The sequence below is a fragment of the Protomyctophum parallelum genome, assembly GCF_964188405.1.
Source record: "Protomyctophum parallelum genome assembly, chromosome: 15".
Classification (NCBI taxonomy): Eukaryota; Metazoa; Chordata; class Actinopteri; order Myctophiformes; family Myctophidae; genus Protomyctophum; species Protomyctophum parallelum.
In genome coordinates this window covers 21,553,741-21,571,599 of record NC_139710.1, presented here as the reverse complement: position 1 = coordinate 21,571,599, position 17,859 = coordinate 21,553,741, and the positions used below count along the sequence as shown (strand labels likewise).

General features: G+C 41.4%; 1 protein-coding gene across 1 annotated transcript in view; it reads right to left on the bottom strand.

Annotated features, from left to right (window-relative positions):
- adamts3 (ADAM metallopeptidase with thrombospondin type 1 motif, 3) overlaps window positions 1-17,859 on the bottom strand; it is a 160,906-nt gene that overhangs the window by 16,554 nt on the left and 126,493 nt on the right. The window contains exons 16-18 of the mRNA XM_083784652.1: window positions 10,887-10,967; window positions 5,729-5,892; window positions 67-223 (exon numbers count right to left, since the gene is read on the bottom strand). Coding sequence (XP_083640778.1) covers window positions 67-223; window positions 5,729-5,892; window positions 10,887-10,967 — 402 coding nt within the window. The remainder of the gene's footprint in view (window positions 1-66; window positions 224-5,728; window positions 5,893-10,886; window positions 10,968-17,859) is intronic.

Below are 17,859 nucleotides of genomic sequence, written 5' to 3'. Positions count from 1 at the left end.
GTGTTGTGTAGCTTGAATAGCTGTATTCAAAGTAAAATGCATTCATATCAAGACAAAACACTGTACCTCCAGCACATGGTTTGGAGCATGAGGACCAGCTCTTCAGAGCCCACTCATATGTATCCTCCTGAATCACATTGTTGTTGTTGATTGGCACTGAATCTTCATGGATGATGTACTTATACATAAGTGTTGACCTGGTTTCATTGTCCTTTGGTATAATCTATGAACCATAAAGCAGAACAGAATCGATTAGGATTTGCATGAGAATGTTAAATGAAAATACTGTAAATGGATGCAGATGAACATACAATTTGTTTAATTTCACACAGATATGAAGATGCTCGTCAGTGTTTTGATGTAGAACACTGCACTTGTGGTTTAATATTCACACATGTCTTGTTATTACTGCTAGTCGGGCATGGGCCATTGCTTGTGTTCCTGTTAATGCTAATATAGCACTGAAGTCTGACGTCAATATCGGTAGAGGTCCACGGGTTGACCTTTTTATTTGCATTGTAATCTCCATAGGGGGATTTTAGATCGCCTCATAACAACTGCGTTTGAAAAACAAATCATCCCGGCCGTTACACTCATATGGATATGAAGAAGCAACTGACTGGCCCAGGCCGTAGCGTAACGGTCTGGGCACCGGACTGGTAATCCAGTCGCAGTGTGCCGCGGGTTCGACTCCCGGACCCGACACGGCCTTTACTGCATGTCATCCCCCCATCTCTCTCCCGTTTCCTGTCAGCCTACTGTCTGTCCCTTCAAAGAAGCAACTGACTGAGAGAAAACACTAATATTACTGCTGCTGAATTAGTTACATTTTCGCTAGAAACAGACTGTATCAAATATGAGTGACTGACTGTCGTAAACGATACAGAGACACCTCACCGACAATATCGCCAAGACAGTTTGTTTATTTTTGGACCACAATTCTTATATGAGAAAATTTTAAGATGACCCAATGGTATTCTCCTTAGAGAAAGTACTTCCGTGAACCAGGGGATGAGCGAGTGACGTCAGGACTTTGGTGCTCTATTAAGCATTACGATACATTTTCAGTTTGGGATACTAATTTTATCCAATCGGGAGAGAGAAAATGGTGTTCCAATTTGTCTGCTCATTTTTAATCTCTTCATCATAATATAAAGCTGGGAGGCGTTTCTACGTGAAAGCCCCCATACTCCCAGACACTTCCAACTCCTTCCAAATGTACCCATCACCTGGCTATGAGTGTAAATTGATTATGTACGGTATATTGTAGAAGCTACATGTAGGCAGGAAGGTAGTTTATCTCATTAGAGAATTTGTTAGTCTATGAATTTCAGAATTGATTGATTGAATACTTAATTAACACATTGCAAACACTGTAGCATCTTGTCTGTGTCATTGCACATTAAAGCGGCACCATGTAACTTGTCCAATCTGTATGGTAGAATATGTTAATACAATATAACGTATCCAACTGGGGCGATTCTATTTTGTCTCCCTGCTCTTCGATTGAGACATTTAGATTGTGTCAAAGGTCATGTGTCTCACCTACAGTATAGTAAGAGAAATCTATGAAAATCTGGGAACTAAATCTTTACCAAGAAATTTCTTCACCAATGTGTTTCTAAATGTGTCTAATAACATGTACTAAAAGTTTGAAATTCAACTCCTGTGGGAAATTGAGTTATTAGCATAATATGTGACCATACCCATAACATCCTATATGGCCAAAAAGTCCAAATTTAATCATTCTTTCAGTAGCATGTGACATATGAAACTAGAGTGTTTTCATGATTCTGAATCCATTCCAAGCATTAGTTTTGCACAAAAAACACTCCTTGGGCTAAATTAGGCCATATCCACTTGACCAAATGTGCTGACCTCATCACATTTGTGATGACGGCTATGGCCGTTTTCCTCCCAAGGAGTGTTTTTTGTGCAAAACTAATGCTTGGAATGGATTCAGAATCATGAAAACACTCTAGTTTCATATGTCACATGCTACTGAAAGAATGATTAAATTTGGACTTTTTGGCCTTATATAGGATGTTATGGGTATGGTCATATATTATGCTAATAACTCAATTTCCCACAGGAGTTGAATTTCAAACTTTAAGTACATGTTATTAGACACATTTAGAAACACATTGGTCAAGAAATTTCTTGGTAACGATTTAGTTCCCAGATTAGTCAAATACCTGATAAAATGCCCTTACTAGTAGACAGGATCTGACATGAAATTTGACTTGATGGTCAAGTTTTATCCTCTGACGAAGCAGGCAGGCTCCATTGGCTCAATGGTAAAAAAAAATCACACCCGTGTGAAGTGAGTGGTGCAACTCCGTGTGTGGGTCCCCAGGGGGTCCACGGAACTTCCAGACCCACAGGAACGAGCCCAGGGCGCTGGCCCGGTTCCGGCGGGCCGCCCGCGTCCGAAACAGTTGAGAAACAGAGTTACCGTGTGGGGGTCCCCAGGGGTTCACTGTACTGTACTGTACTGTACTGTACTGTACTGTACTGTACTGTACTGTACTGTACTGTACTGTACTGTACTGTACTGTACTGTACTGTACTGTACTGTACTGTACTGTACTGTACTGTCCCACCCGAGGACATGTGTGTTACCCATCTTCTCCATAAGGAGCTTGAGTCCAGCAGTGGTGTTTTAGTGGATTTCAGACTGGATGGAAACCTTTTTAATATAAGGAGGCTACAGGCAAAGACCAAACTGTCCACAGAGCAGGTCATTGAGTTGCAGTATGCAGATGACTGTGCTCTTGTGGCACACTCCCCACAGGACCTCCAGTCCATCCTTGCTGTGGTTGTCAAGGCCTACAGCAGGATGGGGCTGTCTGTCAACACCACCAAGACAGAAGTGGTCTGCCAATGGAGCTCCAGTACCCACACACCCTGCCCTAGGGTTGGGATTCGTTAGGATTTTAACGGTTCCGGATCCTTCCCGGATCCCTCTTAACGGTTCCGGTTCCTAGCGGTTCCCTTAACGGATCCTAATATTATTTTTCCCCCTTTTTTCTGATATAAATTATGCTTATATTATAACTAACCTAACCAAGTACATAATAAAAACAAATTAATTAATTCAATTATTGAAAATGCACTTTACAATTATGAGGTGGCACTATTATTTAGACTTCACCACCACCACCACCAGCTAGCCACCACAACAATATCATTTTTGCAATTTGTACTGTATATTGCAATTTGCTGTATATTAAATACAGTACACATTGCAATAATGATATTGTTGTGGTGACAAATGTTGTCTTTAATGTTCAGATTAATTTAATATGAAGGACCCCTTACCCTAATGGAAACAAATTGGATGGATTATGAAATCCTTTTAGCAGACCTTGTATTGAACTGTAGGCTACGTTCCTGTGCTTTTTTCTGCAAACTGTTTATAAAGTAGGCTAATCAATCTATGGAGGTATATGCACCTAAACGCTGGGCTCTCAACAGTCACGCGATTAATTTAGAGCCAAATCAAAAGCATTTGAGTTGCTTATAAGTTGAAAAAAATAAGTGCAGACAAATTGATTTGGCGTGATTCATAAAATATCAGACAGAAAGACGTCGAGACATTGGCGTTCTAAATTAACACCATTAACAACAGTTGTACAATACACCTAATGAAAAGCTCTGTAGACATTAGTAGTTTTTATTTTCTAACGTTACTAGCCTGGGGAAAGTGAACCAGCCTTGCATCATCCTCATCCCCCGCCGGCTGTGGTGGAGCTGCGGGGAGTGCGGGCTTTCTGCATGGCTCTCAAACGCGATTTGCCTAGATTATTCTCCTGAGTTGTGGACTCGTGTAGGCGTATTGATTTTGAGTTGTTTCATCAATGTGGACGTGCAACTGGTACAAGTTGCAACAACCTTTGCAGGGAACTATAGCATAACATTTATTCCACTTTGCGTGCTCAGCCTCAGAGTCATTTCCCTCTCTGTTAACCACACTTTGGAGATCTCTTCGACATCACTCGCTCCGCGGCGGTGAGCGGTCGCTGAATGCACAGAACAGTGGGCGTATCCTCCCCGACCCCACACACTCCTTTAGGTTGGGTAACGTCACCTCAGGCTCTGCTTGCATGCATGCACATTGCACAGACACAGCGGAGCTAAATGACGACTGATGAGAACCGTTTGGGGAACCGTTAATAAAACACTACACACACACGTGCGACTACACACACACACGTGCAATACCGCACGCACGCAGCGCACGCAGCATGGCACGCGCATTGTACACACACGCGCGGACATTGCTGGCCATTGTTGGTTCTCAGCATGCGCACACCACTCGTGCTCACGGATACATACATACATACAGGTACACACACAGGTACATGGACATTGCTGGATGTAGGAGTGGTTGCACCACTCAATAATCTCAGCACTTGCGCAGGAAAACGGGTTCAAATCATAGACTGTAAAAAAAAATGGACAAAGCGTTCTCCGGGTCTGATATGGACGTAAAATGAAGCCTGTCAGTCCTTGAATTGTAAATCGCCATCTTTCTAGATCCGTTTGGGCCCAGCTGAGCCATTGGCTGGCCCAGACAACGAGGCGTTGGTTTTTATTTTGACTCGAGTGGGTGGGGGGATCCCGTTCATAGACTGTAACGGTAGCCACGCCCCTCAGAACATACTCGACTTTATGGTCATTTTTTAAATAAATGGGACCATAATTTTCCAAAAAGAATATTATGACATTAGAAATGAGACTTTAAACTAGTGACTGGAAGCAGAAAGTATTCATGACCATGTTTATTAATGTAATACAGTCTAGGTGAAGTTGGGCCCAAATACATGGATCTCTATGGAGCTATGGGTTTTTTTTTAGCCCAATGACAGCGCCACAACAGGCCATTATATGCATTTTCAGGAAATCCCGATTTCCTTAGTGGCTTCACAAAATATCTGTCTGACTGCCCCCCTGGTTCAAATCCGGGGTAGAAGGGCTAGGTTACATTTAAGCTAAACCAAACACAACCAATTAATGAATGGAGAGAAATAGCACAAACTTTGTCAAGTGTCTGTTGCGGTCAGGTAACTCTATCTGGCTTTAAGCTGATTGGATCACTCAACAGCGTGCATGTAGGCCTACAAGTGAAGCCATCATCATTCATTTCACACATTTCACACCGGGGTGTCAAGCATTTAAATGGTGCACTTGACCTCAGCAAGCTCACCATCTGGCCGCTCTCCTGCTGCTGTTCCACGAGTACTCAGATTATTATTAAAAAAAAATATATATATATATATATATATATATGTTATTATTAATTATTTTCAGTAAAAGTAGCAATCTATATTTTTACTTTTTTGAGTGGTGCAGCCACTCCAAGGAACAGCAATGTCCCTATGTCCATCCCTATGTTTAGGGTACCAATAGGGGCAAAAGTGGCGCTGTTAGAAACAGAGAGAGAGATAGCGTTGCACTGTTGCCTGCTAATTACAATGTGGAGCGTGCATGAGAGAGAGAGAGAGAGAGAGAGAGAGAGAGAGAGAGAGTGTTGTCTGCTAATTCCCCCACACAGTAACTCTGTAATAGTGTAATTTCTCGACCTTTTCGGACGCGGGCCGGCTCGCGGGAACCGGGCCGGCACCCAGGGTGGGTCTGGAAGTTCCGGGGACCCCTACACGGAGTTGCAACACTCAGTTCACATGGGTGTGATTTTTTTAAATGTTCAATAATCAATAGGCCTTACCAAAACCACCACAGCATCGTGCAAAGGTCCGTCGGTGTGCACAGTCTCGACATCGTCTTCGATGATGTAGTCCCACTCTACTCCCAGGTCGATGAAGCTTTTGGATTTGGCCTCCTCTCCTTTCCCATTCAGAAGGTAATGCCCTGTCGCCTGATTCTTGATTGCTGTAATCAACCATTTGTTAGGAGGCACTGACAAATTTGCAAGAGTTTCAATTCTAACATGACAGCTGAAGAGAAAGTTTAAAAGTATCACAACAGGGTAACTTTACAGTACTTTTTCTAACAGGGTAAACTTAGCCCAGCAAATAGACAGACAAGTCAGCCAAGACTTCAAGACAAGTCTTGCATTTAGTCATCCATATATGTCACTTCATGGAAGATATGGCAGTGACATGTAAAATGGATGCTACATGCACACAGTCAAAGTTGTAGTGTTAATTTGACTCCTGAGAGTGCAAAACTGGAGCTCAGGGTTAAATTAACACACTACTGTATGTACTGTGTACATATACACGACTACAGCACAAGATCTTTCCAGAAGCTGAATTGTACGGTCTTGCCAAGCACAAGTGCAAATGTTAATTTTTCCCTGAGTGGAAAATATCACTATGAATAATGTTTCCAAAGTGGGAAGTAGCATTATATTATTCATATAAACTTCATTCATATAAGCTGTGTGAAGTTAATACTGCCGCAGTGAAAGGAATGAGATGGAATGAGAAGTGGGCATTTGTTTGGACCTTTCCATCTTTTCATTAAATCCCCCTTTCTAGGTGAGTTCTCTGAGATAAAACAAACCATAAATATTTTATGTATTTTTCATGCACGGTAACTGCATATTCAATTTGAACTTTTCCATAGTAAGACAATAGGTATTTATTTCCATAATATTCAAGGTATGTAAAAGTTACGTTAAAAAGGATAGGTTATGAGGTCACATCTCTCTCTCTCTCTCTCTCTTCTTCTTCTTACAGGACTGAATCATGGGCAATTTGCAGATACGGTATGTGCTATCTGCGGTATGTAGTACGGTATGTGATGTAACAATAGTTATGCCGCTGCCTTATACTTAGGTTTTTTTTATTTTTGTGCTGCACTATAAATGTATTATTGTGACCGAAGGTCGCAGTTAACTATGGAATCGTGCATTTCCCGTGTGTTGGTCGGGTGACATCATCAGGGATGATGGTAAATGCGACCTGCTGTCGCCTCAGGCTAGTGTAATAATGGGACAAATACCGAAACTAGTATGATATTGATTGAACATTGCACTCAAGTTAAATTAATATTTGTAAATAGGACTGCAATAATCTCTTATTTTCTTTGTGATTATTACCTTTTTAGCATGTTTAAAAAATAATCTTTTGAACTGATTAACCACTATTTTATACTGCATCGCATAAAGGTGTCATGCTAAAATAGTGAAAATAGATTAACTACAAGCTCACAATGCATCGCATCGTGATACGCAGTGTGCTTGAAATCGATTAGTTTGAATAACTAATCGACAATTGAAATGTATTAGTTTGATTGTAACGGTAACTGTTAAGGCATCATTCACACATAAAGAACATGTGTTCTGTGCTCTGCCTGTGTTTGATGGCCGTCTCAATGCTTTTCCAATGGGAGTCACATGGTTTGACCAAACATTTGTGTTTTCTGTCCCCCTCCCCTCCATCAAACACACATATTTGGTCAAACCATGTGAATCCCATTGGAAAAGCATTTAGGCGGCCATCAAACACAGGCAGAGCACAGAACATATGTTCTTTATGTGTGAATGAGGCCTTAGGCCCTGTACACACATATCAGACGAACATGGTCTGTGCTGTCCGTGTTTGGTCAAACCATGTGACACCATCAAACAAATGTTTGGTAATTGTTTTGTTTTTTTAGGCCACCACAATGCTTTTCCAATGGGAGTTACATGGTTTGACCAAACATTTGTGTTTGATTGCTGATTGCTGGTGGTGTTCTGCCCCTCCCCCCCATCACCATATGTGACTCCCATTGGAAAAGTATTGTGGTGGCCTATAAAAACAAAAAAAACTACCAAACATTTGTTTGATCAGTGTTTGACACGTGTGAATGAGGCCATAGGGCAACAGAACTGTTGCAATCAAACTAATGCATTTTAATTGATTTGAGAATAAATTCAAATGCTTTCACAGTGGCCAGGATAAAACTAAAGGTTAGATGGGTTATTCAAAGGGGTTGATCAACATGGTTAGCCACTTATACCCTGAAACCCTTACAGGGCTCTATACTACAGTATATGACTTTTATGTTTTCGCTCTACACACGTTGTGGCTTGTGGGCTTGGAGATATGCGATTAAAAACAAATAAAAAATACTGGGGTTTAAGTGGTTAAAACATTTCTTCCTTTCGTTGCTATTATGGCTCAATCAATCAATCAATCAGACTTTATTGTCACAAATGTTGTATTTTGTAGTTCCATAAGTTAACTTCCCCACAAATGAAATTGCTAACCATCCATCCATCTTCAACCGCTTATCCAGAATCGGGTCACGGGGGTAACAGTTCCAACAGAGATTTTCAGTCTTCCCTTTCCAGAGCAACATTAGCAACTTCGTTCTGGGGGATCCCAAGGAGTTCCCAGGCTAGTGTGGAGATATAATCCCCCAATCTGTTCCTTGGCTGGCCCGGGGTCTCTTCCCAGTGGGACTTTTACGTAACCTAACAATTACATGTTTCAGATGAATAACAGTTTAAGTCAAAATTTTATTCTGACCCCTCCACGAAAAGGCCTAATTGTGATGACCCCTTATCCATCATGTATACATTATGGATAATTAGTGTGGACTTAAACTGTTCTTCGTCTATAGTACTCATCATTATACTACTAGATACACTGACTACATTTACAATGATACCCTGATGACACCACTTTCCTCCTCCAAGACAATTTTAAGATGATAAATCCAGAATAAAAAAATTACCACACTGGAAATGAATCAGTAGCTCAGGGAAGGGAAGAAAGAATTACATATTATCACCGTTTTACTTTAGAAATGTGAGCTCATTTCCCATGGCATGTTAAAAAAGAACACATTATTCAGTGCAGTCGTGAGGGAAAATGTCATGGGGATGGCCTTGCTTAATTTGTCAAACTAATCCTTTTTGACATAGGAAAAAATGCTACAATGCATTTGCATGATTTACTTGACAGCTAAATATTTTTCATGTGAACCATGCTAATGTTGCTACGGTATAGAGCGTCGCAGTCCCGCCCCCTCGAGAGACCCGGAAAAGAAATCGCCGTTCATTTTCTCATAGGCATTTCTTTAAAGTATTTATTTAAAGACGGTTACGCCGCGGACAAAGCCAACTCGGATCGTGACAAATCATGACAATGAACACAATATTTTGGGCCGATCAAATCATTAGAAAGAAGAAAATAAAGGCAGGAGACAACACTATTTGTTTTGTTTTTCTTCTTATAAATTATTTGATCGGCCCAAAACATTGTGTTCATTGTCATGATTTCTCACGATCCGAGTTGGCTTTGCGTAACCGTCTTTAAATAAATACTTAAAGAAAATCCGATAGGAGAAATGCATTGCATTTCATTTCCTGGGCCACTGGTCGTTCTGAAAGGGGGAGGGACTGCGACGCTCTATAGGCCGACCTCACCGTCAAACTCATCCCTTTATAGAGCTTTACGCTTTCTCTTTTGTCACTTCCGAGAACTGGGTAACATCTAATTGAAGACATTTAAGTGGGCTCTGCTCATAAATGTATTTGCTAGAAATGCCAAAGACATCAGGTTCAGCAGGGATGAACCCAAACAAATGACAGTGACTATTGCTGTTGAGCCATGGGTCAAACATACTTTTAGGGGCGCACCATTTAACCCGGTCGATGCCACATTTTGCACACACACTCCCTGGATGTCAACGATGAACCTCTGCTCCAAATTGTGACAGAACGGCCTGTTATAGCGCCACCAGGACGCCGACTTCTGTAAAATATATTTTTTTATATTACTCCTCCAGATTCCGCAAATCGTTACACAGTATCTCTATAGTCATGTGTTCAAGACGGATCTGTCCGATATTTCATATTCCATCCTAATTGGCCAACATTGGCTGACAAAGTTTGCAGGATTGGCCTGTTTTGAACAAAAAGCCTCAAATCATGAACGCAGCGTGCAATTTACGTAAAATATTTCACAGACTTTCCTACTAGGCTGAGGAATATATCCCACCCTTTTCACATTGGCCTGTTATAGTGCCACCAACAGGTGGATTTTTGCAAAACAGATTTTTGGAACAAAATGCCTCAAATCATCCAATTGCCATCAAAGACGTAAGAAGAAATGGCACCCTTTTCACATTGGCCTATTATAGCGCCACCAGGAGACCACAACCTGACCTGTGCCCCGAGGGGCATTTTATCTAGTTATTTTTAAAGCAGTAGCAAAACTACCAAAATAGCACAAAACAAGTATCGATTAAGGGTTTAATCAATACATTAAATGCATTGATTTGTTGCATTAAAAACTAGATAAAGTGCCGGAGATTAGCTGGTAACAGACGGACGGACACACACGCTCACACACGGACCGACTCACGGACGGAGTGCAAAACATACTGTCTCCCCATGCCTTCGGCCTCTTGGAGACAATAAGAAAGTTTAAAAAATATATATACGCTTCTTGATTTATGTGAATTTTTTTAAATGTTTGCAACCTTACATAATTTCCAAAATACATTGAGCTTTTGTCTCTACTGTCTCTACTCTCGCTTCTAGATTTAAATGGATGTTGCTGTGTTCCACACAATCCACAGTTTAAAATGGTGGGATGACTTCTTCTAGCAGGCCTGTTTAATGAGCTGAGGGAATGCTTCCTCAACTTTTAGTATCTTTATTGCACTTCACAGCATTGGCAACCTTATAATGTTCAAGACAAGTTCTGTTCTATTTTTGTTCATGGAAGGGTTCCTGGAAGGGTCTTACTGCTTAATGGTTTGTGTAAAGCACCTGGAACTGTCCCGGAACTGTTAGACAAGGAGGATCTAATTGATGGTAAGGCCAGGACTGCACGGGCAATTTGGTCATCAAGTCAGCCTATGCTTGTGTTTTTGTGTCTTGGCATGACTAAGTATCAGATGAGAGAGAGAGTCACACTTACCAAGAATTTGAGGGGAGGCCTCATGTTCTTGGATGATCACATGTCTAGCGCCAGGTGGAATGAGAAACATCTTAAGGTAACCTTTGCACGTGTGCAGCAGGAGCAGCAGCAGCAGCAGCGGAAGTAACAAGGGTTAGAAAAGATAATAACAGTGATATGTGAGTGAGCGTCAAACAGCTATCATCTCATTTGCAGAGGTGGACATCACACATATACTCCAGAGGCTTTCTTCACTTTGCTCTACAAAAGCTGCAAGACTTGGAAAAACAAAAACAAAAATGCATACAGTATATACAGAATATGCCAGTGGTTCCCAAGCTATTCTTGATCACTTGGAAAGCTTAAATGTGTTCACAGCCCACGCATCTGACCAAAGTGGTCAGATTGGTGCAACGTGGCCAATTATTTGGGAGACACTTGCAAATACCCCGGCGGCCCATAGTGGGCCTCAGCCCACAGGTTGGGAATCACTGTATATGCATATTTACAGCAGTTCTCTCCTGGCCACAGAAGCCTAGAAGAGATGGTTGAATTGAAACATGACATAAAGGTTCCTCATTCATATATAACCACTGAAATGTGCAAGTGACTGTTATGATAACAATGGGCGAACGTTCGGAAAAAATAGCAGATCTACCATGTCACAACACATCGCATTGGGACACGTTGTGAGCTTGGAGATTTGTTATTTTCACCAAAGAGATCTGGAGAAGGGGGGAAAAGTAGGGGACCCCTGTCAAAAGAGTAGGGATTAAGTGGTTAAGCAATTTTATAACATTATGCTATGAAATATGAACAGAATGAGAAGGCCTTTAGCCATATTTCAAATGTTGCATGGTAGACAACTTTTGCTCTCTAGAGCTGCAAAGTTGCCTTTTCTTTTACCAAGGATGTCCACCAGCTGCAAACCTACATGACTCACCAAGTACATTTCTAGAGTCCTCGGTTTCATTCAGAAACACATTTCGAGCTCCTTTGGGCAAGAAGAAGGCTCCTCTCGTCTTCCCTTGAAATGGAATGAACCAGTTATTTTATTATTTTTGCACATTTTGCTTCTGCCATTGACACTCACAACGATGTCACCCAGAGGCATTTCTCATTTGTATAGCGTAGGGAAATCAAATTGCGTGGGACAGTTGAAGCACACTGATTATTGTGTAGTCAAGGCTGAATGGCAAAGCTCTGGCACTTGCCGGGCAATCAGCTACAGTGCCCTTATTACTTGCCATTTAGCTTTGACAGGCAGACACCAAACCACTGTCGCCTACTGCGGAAGCACTGGGGAGACGCTTGGGGTGATTATGAAGGCAGCCGGCACTCTTTCACCCCGAGTTCACATGATGTGAACTACAGGTGCAAAAGTGGCAGATGCGCACGATCTGTATCACAAAGATAAAACAGCAATTGGACAAAATTGCAGAAACAGCAGGCTATTTTCCATCTGTAAGAGAATAGCCAATGATTGCAACCAACCTCACAACTACCGGGTGGACTTAGGTAGGTAGAAATGACTGTTGCATTTGATGACACATTAGTGAAGGCATTCACCCACACAGTGCTTAAAACCGAAAGAAATGTATGTGTACAGTACATAGTGTGTTCTTACTTTTTACAAAAGGGTAGTTAGTTGTAGACCTGCCAACCTGCACACATTTTGCATAGAAACCACGCAATTCTAGGTCTCACTACTAGGGATGGAGCTCGTTAATTTTCATTGATAACGATCACCTTATCGATGAGGCTTATCGAGCCGGGTTCTTATCGAGCCGACTATCGAGCATTTTCTATTATTTTGTGGAAAGATGGGAGACAATTCTGAACAGAACCAGTATCTTTTACTATGGCCTTCAAATACAGTACCTTTCTAACAGACAGAAGGCAATTGACCTTTTTACCAATAAAATAATATTAAAGCTGCTATAAGCAATAATAATTATGTCAAAATTTTAATGACCTTTTTTGGGTATGGGTAGAACGCTCCAAAAAAAATGACACATCTAGGGGCCGCAATCTGCATTCAAAGATTTTCCTAGAAGTTTTGTCATTGGTCGAAAATAACTAACCAATCAGGAAGCAGACAGGCAAATCGACCAATGACAAAGCTTCTAGGAAAATCTTTGAATGCAGATTGCGGCCCCTAGATGTGTCACAGAGACTAATTTATTTCTGGGAGCGTTCTACCCATTGCTGGCTGTCTGGATACAAAAAAGAAAAAGGCATTACAATTTTGACATATTATTGCTTATAGCAGCTTTAAAGAAACTGGTTCAACTGGTTCATGTACCGCCACTTTAAAAGCATAATTGTGTTTACCCGGACAGCGCTGGTTGGCATTTATTTCTTAATCGGCTCTTGTCTTATTTGTTTAAACATGACCGGGCCACTATGCCGCTATGCTCAATAACAAGCTTGATAAGCCCAAAGCTTATTGATAACGGATACTCAATAAGCTTCTTATCTGACAAAATGCACAATGACAACTATGCATAATTACCATTAGCGTTATTATGGATCCCACCGCAATTCTAGGCGTTATTATGGATCCCACCACAGTTCCAATGTTAAATATATTGAACCGAGCCGTCTTGTCTGAACGAGCTGGTCCATTTGGTTACACTGCCAAAGTAAATTACGGAGCCAGCGAGCGACAGTGAAGGGACATTTTACGCATTTTACAGTAATCTACACAGGCAAAGAGCGAGCGTTCCGATGGCGATATTGTGCGAAAGAAAATCCTGATATCACTCGCATGACTGTAGTAAGGCCAGGTACCACACAAGCTGACTTCAGGTCAAAATTTTTTTTTTTTCCTGTGATGTTATTGGCTACTGTCTCCAGACGCTTGGGCAAGGACCTCCATGTGAAGGCCAGACACTTAGCCAGGCATGGACCAGTGGCCTCCCCCTGGGTCCCCTGCCTGGAACCAGACCTCCATGCCCCAGGTGCACACACTGACAGCCAGGCAGGGACCAGGGGCATCACCCTGGGGCCTCTGCCTGGCTGAGAGCGCCCACGCCCAGGAGTCTCCGGGGGGACCAGTGGCTCGCTCACCCTCGGTCCATGAGTACCCACCCACCCCATAAGCACTTATATTTATTGATAGACAATTATGTTAACTCAGTCTGAGCAAGTAGCCTACATACAGTATAATAATTCTCCATTAATGCAATGTACTACATTTTTGGTGTGACATTTTCTATAACATAACACCCCCCCCCCTTCCCCAAAAAGGCATGTGGGACCCCCAAATTCACAGTGGGACCCCCAATGTTTTGGCGCGCGCATGGTGGTACTCATGGCAATATCCCAAGGTTGGCAGGTCTGTAGTCGTGGTATCACACTACCAATGGAGGGCCACAGAGCTGTAGTTCTGTTAACCCCGCTATTATTTTGGCCCCAAGCACTAAAGCTGCAATAACTCTCAGGACTGCTCACTATAGCGTTGAAGACTGTTACTGGTGACAGACAAACAAAACATACTCATGACACAGCACACAGTAGTCATGAGAGCAAAGCTGATTGGATGATTGACGGGATTGGACAATGATGTCTAATACATAATATTTGGACAACTCAGTGCTACGGAAAAGAAAACAGGAACAGCTGTTGTTCTTCATTCCAATGTTTCTACAGCGTGTTAGTCATTCATCTAATAATCTGCCCAAACTACAAGCAATCAATCAATCAAACAGAGAACACTATGACATAAAAGACGCTGTGAGAGGCTCAGTAACACTGGATACTTGCATATTGTGTTTTCCAACATAGGGATGTCTTTATGGCATCTCTTGCTTAACTGTTTTCCTGTTAAAAAAGGTGAGTGATTATTGTTAGAGACAGGAAGAGACGGGCATAGTAACCATGGCGAGTCAATCACAGTTTAAACTAGGTGTATCCTGTAACAATTGAAGCCTTCACACATCAATCTTCATCAGTGGTTCTCAAAGTGGGGTCTAGGGACCACGCAGGGTTCCTTGAGGGGGTTCCAAATGAACCCTTGGTCCCTTACAGGTCTGTAACTCTGGGGTTTGTACACACTCAAGAGTTTGTTATGGAGAACCTATAAATGAAATGCTTTGAGCACCATATCTACATATTGCAATAAGGCATGCAGTACAACTGAGCAATATGCCAGCTCCTTTTCCCCATAATGGTCTCAAACTGAAAAACCTTTCAGCTGGCATTAAAGTTCTCTGTTACCGTATCTGTGGACCATAATCAGTGAAAAGGGGATTTAGAGATGGCATCATGAAACCAGTATGGGGTGTAATTAAACACTTCCATCATTCTCTTTGTTATCACACACACTTCATGCTTAAAGTTAATGTTAAGAATAGGATACATCAGCCAAAAACAACCCCTCTCCAAGTGTTCAGTTTGACACAAGTAGTCAGTTAGCTTTGTACGAGTCCACAAAGCATAACCAAGAGAGAATGTTTCTTTTCCCTCTGTTCTGTGTGGATCCAGAGAACAGCTAAATGACTTGAGCACAGTTTGCTGTGAGAAATTCATTAAGTGTTCCAAGTTCCAACTATGAAATCCATCCAAATGCCAAAACACGTACGTTAATCTCTCCATTCAATGGTTTTCCAATGTGCACACTGATTTTTATCTCCTGCGGAATGGACTGACCACTATAACAAGAATTATTGTAAAATTAGCAGCCTCCAGTGTACGTGTAGTAGTTCCCAACCTTTTCTGGATCAGGCAATGTAAAAGATTTACAATGCATTGCTGCGTATACTGACCCGTTGTCACTCGTGAGCTTACATTGCCTAACAGGGATGGCAGGATAGTCCAGCAGCCAACAGGGTTCTTTTGTTTAAAGTGGGACATTTGATATATAGTCTTTTTTATTGGCCTTAAATATTGTCTATACATTCATGAATCCCCTTGCTGACTGGCTGTCAGTATTGACCTTTTTATAGGGGTTTCTTGTGACCCTTCCGTTAAGTAGCATGTGACATGTCAAACTAGGGGGTTTTCATGATTCTGAATCCATTCCAAGCATTAGTTTTGCACAAAAAAACACTCCTTGGGCTAAAAACGGCCATAGACGTCATGACAAATGTCATGTGATGAGGCCAGCACAAATGTGATGAGGTCAGCACATTTTGGGCACATTTAGGCAAGTGGCTATGGCCGTTTTTAGCCCAAGGAGTGTTTTTTGTGCAAAACTAATGCTTGGAATGGATTCAGAACCATGAAAACCCCCTAGTTTGACATGTCACATTCTACTTAAAGCAAAAGGAAAGTTTGACATTTTTGCCTGCCATAGGATGTTAATGGTAGGGTCACAAGAAACCCCTATAAAAAAATAAATCTCAATAGAGGGTATGCGTGTGACATCATCATCAAACCTGGAAGTTACGCAGGAATGCCTACTGAGTGGCAAAAAACTACTTTCTGGCCTGGACAACCCATGCATCCAAACAGAAAAGTCCTATCTGATTGCATTAAACAACGTTAAAGGTATATTCAGTGATTTCACTTAATTCAAATATCACTTATTTTTTTGTTTTGTTGTGATAATCCTCCCTACTATAGAGTGTGCTGACCATATAAGGAGTTCCTCCCTGTCCCCAGTTAACTCCTGGGGGTCAAAAAACCTTAGGTTTCGTTTTTGACTCTCTATCCTGATTGGACGAAAGGCTTAGGTCCCAGCCAAAAACGAAACCTAAGGTTTTTTGAGTGAAATCACTGAATATACCTTTAAACAATATTAAACTCACTTTGCATGTTGCTTTGCCACTCGATGTGCCATTCACTTTAAGCATGCACATACCCTCTATACCGACAGCCGGTCAGCAAATGGATTCATGAATGTATGTATGTATGTAGACAATATTTTAGGCCAATAAAAAAGACTATATACCAAATGTCCCACCCGTCCACCTTGGCTGCCGGACTAGGGTGAAAGTTGGTAGGCATGTAGGTAAGGAAGGAGCCTATCTCCTGTTTCTGTAGCATGAGGCAGTTTGATGTACAAGTAAAGTACATCCCCCAGTCATGATACTAATATGTCACACAGGGACATGCGATCCAATCGATCCAGCTAAGATCGGTGAGCCAATATACTACTGGCTGTTTTCGCCAGCCAGTGAAATCTAAATTCAATGTAGTTGCTAGAACAGAGGCAATAACGGCCTAATACATACCCTTGTATTAATCCTGATACCGTGCCAATATGAAGGATCACCCTGCAGTGTTTTGAGTTTAGATTTCTGAATTGTTACCCCACAGTTCAAGCAGATACATTGTTTTACTGGACAGTAGATGTCACCAGATGTATAGTTAAGCGAAGATTCATAATAATAAAACCTAGTATGTTAAGCCTTGTCAGTGTGGTTCAAAGGTTGTTACATTAAAATAAGAACAGCAACAAACACATTGTCAATTAAGTACTTGCATTTATAAAGACACAAAAGGCAGAAATCAAGAGAAAATTATTGCAAAATACGGAAAACGGTCTTCTGATGTAAATGGCAAAAGGTCTGCTGGCGTGATATTTCAAGTCTGCAGACAATAATTATTTTGGGTGTTTTGTCACTGTCAATTCAGTATAATACAGTAGGCAAAAAAAGAGAGCTACTGTCAAATACTGTTAATTTAGTGTTAATTTATCCACTTGTGAATTTGAGCTGAGAGTGTACGAACGTAAACAAATGGGGCCTTGTGCATGGTTGAATTTGTACACTCTCATAGTTACAAATTGGAGTTAAATAATTTGATCACTCAGAATTTTACACAGAAAGTACAGTATTCTGCTGATGCTGTTATGCAGCGTAGCACCTGACACCTGTAGGCAACAAAGGCTAGAGACATTTGTATTGGAGCTACTGGTTTATCCACTTTTTACCAGGTTCATGGCTAAAAAGAAAAAGAAAAAGAACTGCCAGCACTAACAGTCCTTCAGGTATTTATTCAGGATTATACAACAGGTAGTTCTGACATAGTTGAAATTGCTGTCTAC